Here is a 10,824-nt window from a genome sequence, read left to right as displayed (position 1 = left end):
ATGACCCCTTTTGGGGGTAGAGTTAAATGATCCCTTCACAGGGTTCACCTAAGACGATCAGAAAATACAAGTATTTGCATTACGATTCATAGCAGTAGCAAAGTGACAGTTACGGAGTAGCAATGAAAATAATTTTATGGTTGGGGACCCCACACTTAAGGAACTGCATTTAATGGCAGCAGCAATGGGAAAGTTGAGAACCTCCCAAGTATAGGGAGAATGCATGCAGATGCCATAAAAACACCGAGCCTATTTGTACAAGGGAATTGAGCTTTCCCCAGATTGCAGCACCGCCCATGGCTCTAGAACTCATGACCACGGATACTGAGGGACATCTGTAGTGCTACAGCTGCTGTGGAGATGGAGCCAGGGTGTGCACTGAACAAAGCTGGCCAGAAACAGGGCCGCATGGAACCAACTTCCTGTTACCAACTTCCTGTGACATGGCATGCTAGGTAACAGGTCATTAACCAAAACCAAGGGATTTCCTAACATGTAGAAATTTTAGCACTACATGTAGAATTATTCACCTTACCTAGACGGCCACCCCCCAACACACACACACACATACACACACACACACACACACACACACACAGAAAGAGAGGAGGGAGAGAGAAAGACTCAGAAAGATGGGAACCTGTATACTGCTAGGTTGGCAGAAGGAGTCAGCCATGCCCCGCACAGCCGCAGCCACAGCAGAGGGGTCTACTTGCCATCATCACTCTTTGCCAATCTTCTCAAGAAACTCAGTCAAAGCTGGGAGACAAAGTGGAAGAGCCCTGGCTTCCCCAGCAAGGAGGCATCCCACATGGGTGAACCGTCCCTGAGGATATAACAGGAGGGATGCAATACTGGTCCAGAGGCTTACTCCAGGTACTTCTGTCTTTGAGATGCTTCAATTTGGCTATGTGGCTCCGATCAAATCTTTTTATTTTTAAGATTTACCTATTTATTTATGTATACAGTGTTCTGCCTGCATGTATGCCTGCAGGCCAGAAGAGGGCACCAGATCTCATTATAGATGGCTGTGAGCCACCATGTGGTTGATGGGAATTGAACTGAGGACCTCTGGAAGAGCAGGCAATGCTAACCACCTAGTCATCTCCCCAGCCCCGTTGAGTCAAATCTTGAGGTGCTTTGGATCCTGAAACCTCTGGCTTGTGTTGTGCCTCCACTCTCCTTCCCCAACACGCTTTCTGCTAGTCTCTCTTCCTTCAAAGCTTATTTTACACATAGAAAACTAAGTGAACTAAATGAGAACCTCCTCTTTATTCTCATTCTTTGTGGAAGATGGTAAATAGAAATTATTTACTTTGTCTGGGAAAACCGAAGCTTGAAAAGGGTTGGTACCTCATCTGAGGCTTCATCCTGAATGGGGACAGAGCCATGCTCCCCTGTGTGACTCTGCTGAGGGGATTGGGCTATGCATTTTTCTCATGTGATCTTCAGTTTGTTCATCTTGTAAGTAGCCACCATGAAAGAAAAAAAAAACCTTACCTGTCATATTCACACATGCTCACAGTATCTGTATGAGCAGATTGGCATCATCCACCACAAGAGGTAAAACAAGTAAAAAAAAAAAACTAGTTGGTGTGGGAAACAGTCACTGGAGTGGGCAAAGACCTCTGGGCTTGTGCTTGGGAAGTGCCGTTGACTCATACTGAATACAGTGAAGACAGAAGGGAGAGAATCTTCTCACCCTATCCTCTCCCCGTCTCCCCATCTGCTCTTATCTCTCCTGTCCATCATTTTAAGGAACTTACAGCCTTCAGAAATCGAGCAGAGAATCCAAAAGACCAACACAATACTGGCTAGTGTTGAAGAAGCGACCATTACAGCACCATTTCCAAATCTACAGGTGTCAAGCGGCTCCTATCCATATGCGGGAGGGGAGACAGGAGTGAGAGAGATAACGGGGGGATTCAATAATTTAGGATTCATTATAAATACATAGGAGCCAGGCAGTGGTGACATATGCCTTTAATCCCAATACTCAGGAAGCAGAGGCAAGAGGATCTCTGTGGAGTTCTAGCCCAACCTGGTCTACAGAGTGAGCTCCAGGACAGCCAAGACTACCCAGAGAAACCCTTTCTCAAAAAAAAATGAATAAATAAATAAAAATAAAATAAAAATTAAAAAGTAAGTAAAACAGAACAAAAATCCCACACATGAACAAAGAACAAATGTAATTAATTTCTAAATCCCTCCTTTTCCCACCAGGAACAAATAGCAGGGTGGAAATCACGGGAAAAGGCAAGCCCTGCACTCTCGCAGTAGGTGCGGACTCCATTCTCAGGAATTCAGGGCCTTCAGGCTGGCCGAGTCTCACATCAGAGAACAGGGGAGGCATCCTCTTCCAGGGTCACAGGACCTCTGCCTGCAAATCCACCTGAGGCTCACTTCCCAGCTACATAGCCTTGCTGATCCCAGCCAGTGCCAGTCCAATCAGCAGCGATGTCATATTGTTTGGGCTGGGATCATTCCTGAACCGTGAAACAGGTAAGAAATATCCTGCCCCACTGGCTGCCAGGCTCATAAAGGTGGACCCACGTGGACTTCCTCCTTGTTCCAAGACGCACCAGCTCATGCATTTGCTCACACCCACGGGGAGAGACAACACAGGACTGCCACCTCCCATGCAAATCAGCCCCAGGAGCGCAGCTGGACTCCTCCCGCTGGGCAATGCTCCTGGGCAGACCTTGTACAAGATGCCATCTCGGGCGCTGTGTATTTTTCCTCATTGTGGCTCTTTTGAGCGACGCTGTGGGCCTGGTCCTTTTGCTGGTGGGGATCTTCGCCACACTCAACTACTGGGACTTCTTCGTCTACACAGGGGCTCTGATCCTGGCCCTGAGCCTACTGTTCTGGCTTGCCTGGTATTCCCTCAATATTGAGGTGCCTCTTGAGAAGCTGGACTTCTAGTGTGGCCACGGACAAGAGAGATGCAGGTGGCGTATGCAGCTAGGAACCTGGAGCCACCTGAACATGAAGCCCCCACACACACACCGAATGCCCGGCTGGGACAAGGTGAGTGCGCACAAGACCTGCCTAGCAAGGGGGTAAAGGAGGCTCAGACAGGCATGGGCAAGCCAGGATGGCATGGGCAGGTGGGTGGATGACTGAGCCTCAGCTGAGGATTCTGTATGTCTAGGCTCACGTTAATGTTGTGATGGACAAGTCAGGACAACGTGGAATGGATGCTTTCTCTTTAGGGATCATTTTCTCTATGTTCTTCCTTCTTCTAGCAGGCCCCAATGATTTCACTTCTCTCTCTCTCTCTCTCTCTCTCTCTCTCTCTCTCTCTCTCTCACACACACACACACACACACACACACACACACACACACACACGACCTTTATCCCTTCAGTATAGAACATGGGAGAAAAGAGCCCGTCTTGTACGGGGGGTCAGGGGATGGCTCTAGCTTGAGAAAGTATGGAAAGTTCCCCCAGCAGCTGCTAATAGCCTTGTGTGCCTGAGGGGGTGTGAGCTGGGCTGTGTGGGAGCAAGCAGAGCAGAACCATCCAGAATGGCCTTTCTCTTGCGCTTCCTTCCTGCACCTGACATCAGGTGGGGCAGACTCTGCTTCCCTCAGAAGTGCCCCTTCCCTGCTCCTCACAAAGACTAATACATAGAACAAACACGTGTGCCTAGACCAGCCTCAGAGGTCCTGAAGTCTAAAAACTGGCTTTGAGCTTTCACTGCCCAAGTCATATGTCGCAGCTAGGCAAGTGGCTCACTTGACTGCATGGAACAACATAAGAGCTACCTGTAAGATTTGGACACAGAAGTGAAACCAGAAAACAACACTGGGCTGGACATTACAACCCAGAGTCAGATGGCAGCTCTTCCCAGAGGACTGACAAGGGAGCACTGGTCGGTTTGATCTTACACCCTCCTCCGCAGGTGGGTGCAGCTTGACACTCCCTTTTGATTAGGAGGTAAGGGAGCAAAGGTCATTGCTGAGATGGAGGAAGGAAATAATGATTCTCTCTTTTATTGGAGTCTACATTTGGCCCCAGAGCTGTGAGAATAGAGCAGAGTGTGGAGTCAAAGGTAAATGAGAAGAGAAAGGAGACATCAGAACCCCCAGGATCTAAACCAGTAGATGAGAAGAGAAAGGAAACATCAGAACCCCCAGGATCCATATCGGTTGATGAGAAGAGAAGGGAGACAGCAGAAGCCCCAGGATCCACACCAGTAGATGAGAAGAGAAAGGAGACACCAGAATCCCCCAGGATTCACACCGGGCTTCCACATCCCCTAACTGGGTGACTTTGGGTAGAGGCTTGGGTAGAGCCTTTGCATTTTTAACCTTAGAAATGAGGATACTATTCTCTGCTCTCACTAACTAGGCCAGAAAGTGATACGGCAGGAGTGGCATTTTGCAAAAGATTGGGTTCATATGAGTGTTAAATGTTGTTGCTAAACATTCAAGCCCGCCTGGAATCCAAACCTGGAGTTCGTGGTTGTCCCTCAGAGTTGGCCATGCTAAGAATCATTTCGTGTTTTCTATCATGAAGCTTTAGAGCAAGGAAGGTTCCAGTTTGCCTGCTGTACCATGGGAATGAGTCAAGCAAGGAGATAAGGTACCAAAGATGCTGTTAAGATCAGGTCGGGGAGTTCACTGTCAGGAGAGAGGAACAGGCATTGGCCACACAGTCAAACTAGCAACAGTGCAGTAACAAAGTGAGCTGAGGACTAGGAAGGACGGGGGCATCCAACAGAAACTAACCTGGAAGGTGGAGCCACAGGCTTCCTGGGGGTAGTAGCAGGCTGAGCACCCAGGAAAGGGGAGTTTGATTAGAAGAGGGAATAAATTTGGCACAGTTCTAAAAGGAGCAAGAAGGCAGAAGGATGAAGAGTAAGGGCTGAGGAGGTGGATCGTGCAGCAGGTAAAGGCTCAGTCTGGCCCAGACGCCAAGGGCCTTCTTAAGCCATGTTGGTCATGCCTCTAATCGAAGTAAAGTATCAGTGGATTTTTGTCTTGATTCAACTGAATCTGTCTCCAAAAGGTTATCCTAGCCACAACACACAGGGTGATAAGAATTTGTGTCAGAGTTTTGACATGTCCTGCACTGGGTTCCTTGTCCTGTGTCCAACAGAAGTGTAATAATCCCAGACCAGAGAGAAGACTCAGTAGGAAAAGGCACCTGTGGCTAAGTCTGATGATCTGAGTTCAACCACAGAGACCCATATGCTTGAAGGGGAATTCTGACCCTTGTAAGTTGTCCTTTGACCTCTACAACTGCACCAAAGCATGTTTTCACACTTGCTAACACACACACACACACACACACACACACACACACTAAATAATATAGTTTCAAATTTATTTTTAGGTAATTCATTAATTTTTATCTTAAGTGCATTGGTGTTTTGCTTGCATTGATGTCTGTGTGAGGATGTCAGATCTTGGAGTTACAGACAGCTGTTAGCTTTCATGTGGGTGTTGGGAATTAAACCCAGGTCCTCTGGAAGAGCAGTCAATGTTCTTAATCACTGAGCCATCTCTCCAGCCCACCCCAAATTTATTTTTTTTAAATTGAGTTCAATAGCCAAGACAGGGCTGAAGTTCTATACCATTTGCCTTGAATCCTGTGTTGTTTCTTCCTATCTGTGTGACCTAGGGAAAGTTACCTCCCTTCCGCAAAACTGTCTCCAAGTCTGTAGTGGAGATAGGAGATCGAATCCTTAGGAATGACCTCGACCTCAAAGGGTGTTGCTGGTAGTGGTTAAGCAAGGCAAAGGAGGCCTCTGTCATCATGCTGATGGCTGGCATGGAGCAGTGGACAGTAGGGGAACCTTCCTTTCCGATAGACACTCCTGAAAGATTAGGACCAGTTCTGCCTCTGTGAGGCTGGTGCAGGAACCAGGGCCTCAGGCATATTAGGCAAAAAAGCAGCATTCCCCAGTGTTAGCATTCCAGCATCTGTACTGGCCTGCCCTTCTCAGCTGTAGCCACTAAGAGCACCTCCTGTGCACATTCACTACTCTCCCTTTTGAAAGAACCCTGTCCACCTCCCATCTCTCTCATTCTCTGTTTCTCTCTCCCCTTCTCTCTCTGCCTCTCTCTTCTCTTCTGTTGCTGCCGTCCCCAGAGACCAGTCTTACGGCTCCTCTTTCCTCTGTTTACGCTCCCTTTCCCCTAATAAAAACCCCTCCACATGAACTCTGTCTCAAACACCTTTCTCTCACACACCACTTTTTTTTTTTAATTACAATACCCAGTGTGATCAATGCTTAAGGCAGTGCATGGTGTTAAGAGGGTGTTTTGGTTTTCCTACTTTTGTTTTGTGTGGGTAGCAATGGGAGTGGATGCTGGCAGGTTTTGACTCAGGCTCATCTGGATTTTCAGATTTGGGGCTACCCAGTGTCTTCTCCATGGAGCACAAGTCATTCCAAGAGCACTTTCACTTTTCCATCCTTCAAAGTCTGAATATAGGAGGCCTTCAAAGCCACCAGGTCACCAGTGACCTTTCTCTCCATCCCTGCAATAGAGTGGTACCAAGTAGGAGCATAGCCTTTCTGCTCTTTTATGACCTTGGACAAGTCATTGTCCGTCCCTTTGTAATGAATCTTTGATCAAGTAGTGCAAGTCAAAGATCCCCAGAGAGACCAGGAGTTTAAGGCAGAGTGAGAGAGCAGGAATCCAGAGCCCCAGTCCACACGGTCTTCTCATCTAGGACGCTGGTTCTTCAGTAGTTTACCACTGAACTTGCATAGGAAGTAGTGTTTTCCTTGAACACTTCCTCCGGTGCCCAGCACCACCTCTCCAAGATCTTTGCTGTCAATTCCCTTGCATTCTGCAACCTTTGGCCTCAGTATAATCACCAACTCTATTTATGATTTATGGCAATTGTAACTGGTTTAGCCAGTTCTCAGCTTTCGGAGTGGGGTCTGGGGAAAAGAAACAGATTCCTGAGTTCAGAGGCCAAGGCCACATCACCTCCCACATCTTTGGGAGACTGGTGAGATGAAGTTGATAGGACCTGATCCACCCTGCCCCAGGGCTAAGAGATCACATTCCTGGTCAGCTGCAAGGCAGAGCGGTGACCTGGCTGCTCTGCCAGCCCTTAGCCTACAACCTGCCTCTTCTCCAGAGGCAGGGGGGCAGCTGGTGCTAAACCTCAAAGGCTGTTTCAAAATGACTGGAATGACTGGCTTGTTTTTACAGCCCAACTGTGTACAAAGTGAGACCTCCTTGCTTTGATTTTTATCTCTTGGCCACTGTGCTTCCAGGTTGTTTGCTCCCTGATTGGTTTTTTTGTTTGTTCATTTGTTGTTTTTTTTTTTTTTTAATTTCTTGGGCACGTCCCATAAAGATAAGTCCCCAGGAAAAGTCAGGTGAAGACTATTGTCTATTTGCAAGTAGGATAAGATAATTTCCACCCCAAATACACACACACACATACACACACACGCACGCACGCACGCACACGCACACACGCACACGCATATACACACACTCTCTTGCCTTTTCATTCACTTCCAACACATATTCTACCACTTAGCAGTACACTAAACATACATGCTCCCCGATTGCCTCCTTCACCATATTGACATATGAATATACTAGACGCACGTAGATACATCCCTTCCTCACTGTACACAAATGTCCTATGGCTTCCATCCCACTTATTCACACCCATCGTGGAACTATCACCCGCACTTGCCACTCTGCCATCAAGGCCGAAAGGTATACAAGGCTCAAGGCCCAGAGCCCTGGAAAGTGAAACTTATTCCTCTGCATTGGCTTCTCAAGCAGGTACTTTCTCTCCTCTGCCCAAGCTACTGCTTTGTCTGCTCAAAGGTTAGCTGTGTAAAAGGGCACCCACAATTGCTCAGCAAGTCCATGCCCAGAACAGACACAGTACTGGGACTGTGTGAACAGCCAAGCATCTCTTAAGTCCCCCCAGGGATTTCTAATCTGAGGGGAGAGGTATTGAAAGTGCACACTGCTTCCCAGAAGAACCCAGGAAAGTGCGGTCTGGGAGATAAGCCCAACCTTGTGCAGGCTCTGAAAGCTGGAGTGAGAGGAGCAGAGCCCCTAACTGAAAACAAGGGTCATGCATCCAACCACAGGGAGATTCAGATGTCTGGCCCGGCCCTGAGAAACAAATACAAATTTGACAGCTAGAGATGGCATAGGCAAGATTAGCCTGGAAAGAGAGAGCCTTAGAGACTAAAAAAATATAGGGATCTCTGAGTAGGTTAAATAAATGTTTTGGACTTAGGGGTCTTCCATGTAGTCCATCCAGGACTCTTAACACTAAGTGGGACTTCTCGTGCTTGATGTGGGTGGGGATGTTGCCATTAGAGATTGGGGAATGGTCATTTCCCCCATTCTTTGGGAAGAGTAACTCGATAGTGTGAATGCAATGAGTTAGGAGATGGGGGACACCCCAGAGTGCAAGGGTTCAGTAAGAAAAGTTTGGAGAGGAATGATGGCTCTGAGAGGGGAGGTGGGAGAGCACAGAGACATCCTAACAGAAGGGACCGCCTTGCTCAGCTGCTGGGGGATGCTGTAGCAAAGGCTCAGAAAGTATCACCATTCCTGTGACAAGAGAGGTCAGGAGAAGCCATGTTTGACTAAAGTGATGCATTTTTCCCTCAAGCCTGGAGAGTTTGAACAAATGGAGTGTATGAACAAAACTACTCAACTGGGGTTGAGTGTGTGTATTGCTTAACTCAGAAAAGAGATCCAACGTGGAGCTGGAGGCAGGGTTGAAGATATGACTGCTGATGAGATTGTAAAGAGAGAACAGGCTTGGGGGAAAGGGGATACTACAGACTCTGGGGGAGAATGGAGGCGTGGGAGGAACACTAAGACTCCAGGCCAGGATCCAAGGTACTGCAGTTATTCCATTTTACCACACTATCAATGCTTTGAGAAAAGTATCATGGGCCTCCTCCTCTTCTTCCTTTTCCTCCTCCTCATTACTATCACCACCATCATCATCATGGTCATCTTCCCAGATAAGGATGACAAGGTGCATAGTGACTAACCTGCTGAGCAATGCAATAGAGCTAAACTGTGAAGCCCTCTGCATCAGCGTTAGCTCATACTCTTTCTACATGACTGGGCATCGGCAGGTATGGCCTCTGGCCAAATCTGGCCTGCCTCTTACTTTTGTAAGTAAAGCTTCATTGGCTCTCAGTTCTTTGACTTCTGGTATTACACCTGGCTGTTTTATGGAATAGTAGAAGGGTTGAATAGTTTAAACTATTGACTACCTGGCTGTAAGCAGAGGCTGCTTGTTCATTTCTGACCTCCCAGACCGGAAATAATCACACAGGAACTGTATTAATTAAGACTCTGCTGGGCCAATAACTTAGGCATATTTCTAGCTAGCTCTTATATCTTAAATTAACCCATCTCTATCAACCTGTGCGACACCATGAGGTCTTGGCCTACCAGCAAGATTCCAGCAGGCTCCCGTGAGTGTCTTTCTCCTTGGCAGCTATATAACATCTTCCTGACTCTGTCTTCTTTCCACCTTTATCTGCTTAGAATTGCCACCTTGCCCTATTCTTCACTGCAATAGGCCCAAAGTAGCTTCTTTATCAACCAGTGGTATTCACAGCATACAGAGGGGAATCCCACATCACCTAGCCCTTTATAAAAAAGTATGCCCAGTATCTGGCCAAGTCACTGATGCTTCCCATGCAAGGCAAGGTCAGAGCTATGGGCCATGCCTGCACTTAGAGAATGGGATGGGGAATGTCACTTGGGTAGTCCAAGTGAAGTTCCCAGTAATAATTAGGGAGCATCACAATGAAGGTGGCAAAGAGGACAAAGGAAAACCTGATATCCAGCATGGAGGACTGGCCATGGTACATTTCAGAGTTACTGAGAATGTTGAAGTCTCAGAAAAGGTGACAAGTCTCAGCAATGAGCCTTTATCAGTAAACAGTTGGGAAAGACCAGATGAGTGCTCCTTCTGGAGTGGCTGTTGAGATGCACAAGGCCTGGGTACAGGGCAGTCTTCCAAGCGTTTGGTGATGAGATTGAAGAGGCAGGACAATGGCCTGATGGAGTAGGATTCCCTTAGAGGGGATGGATATAGGAACTGAATGAGATGGTGAACAGAGGACAAAAAGGGGGTGGAGAGGACTACACAAAGATGAACCTCTGGAAATGTGGGAGGGTGAAGAATCAAAAGCCCAAGACAAAGCATGAGCTTTGTCTTGAAGGAGTTAATATTTGATAAGTACCTTTTATGTAAGCATCTGAATCAATTGCTTAATTTCATTGCTTCCAAGTCAGAATAAAGGACTCAAACTTCCATTTGGTAGGTGGAAGAAATCCAGGTCTCTGATTTGTTTTCAGTAGCCCAAGAAAATTTGGTGGGTGTTGAGGGACTTGGGCACTGGGACTTAGACCCAAGCATGGCCATTGAATCTCATCTATTTTTGTCTAGCATGGGTCTGTCTAGCACAGAAGAAGTAAATCAAGATGTGCTCTCTTTGCAGCGCATCCTCTGGTAGTATCCAAGAACAACCCAGATGCTGCCGTGATGAAGCCTTCACATCACCTACAAGGGTAGCCACAAATGACCGTGACAACAGGGCCCTATCTGGAGCCCAAGCATCCTGCTGAGGCTGCTGTCACCATTCTAGAAGTTTGTGAGGGACTGAGAAACCATGAAGTTCCACCCGCGGGGCTTTTATAGGAACCATTCTGCTACAGACTTCGATACCAAGGAAGCCTCTGGCCAAAGTACTTTCAAAGAACTGCCCATTGGAATCAAGCGCAGACACCCGGCCAGAGTCTCCCATGAACATGCATTACGTAAGACTGCTGGCATGTCCCTTTG

General features: G+C 47.4%; 1 protein-coding gene across 1 annotated transcript; it reads left to right on the top strand.

The window, feature by feature from the left end:
* Positions 1–2,576: 2,576 nt before the first annotated feature.
* Positions 2,577–10,604, top strand: Tmem238l (transmembrane protein 238 like). The gene is made up of 2 exons (XM_041665256.1): positions 2,577–3,030; positions 10,481–10,604. Exon 1 carries the CDS (start codon positions 2,686–2,688, stop codon positions 2,923–2,925), a length of 240 nt encoding a protein of 79 aa, XP_041521190.1. The 5' UTR covers positions 2,577–2,685; the 3' UTR covers positions 2,926–3,030; positions 10,481–10,604.
* The last annotated feature ends 220 nt before the right edge of the window (positions 10,605–10,824 follow it).

Source organism: Microtus oregoni, unplaced genomic scaffold, assembly GCF_018167655.1.
Source record: "Microtus oregoni isolate MIOR12 unplaced genomic scaffold, Mior012 000015F_ref0000493, whole genome shotgun sequence".
Lineage (NCBI taxonomy): Eukaryota > Metazoa > Chordata > Mammalia > Rodentia > Cricetidae > Microtus > Microtus oregoni.
This window is presented reverse-complemented; position numbering and strand designations above follow the sequence as displayed.

Bases quoted from the DNA above. Each gene is read 5' to 3' on its own strand.
- Tmem238l (XM_041665256.1), top strand. From the start codon at position 2,686: ATGCTCCTGGGCAGACCTTGTACAAGATGCCATCTCGGGCGCTGTGTA.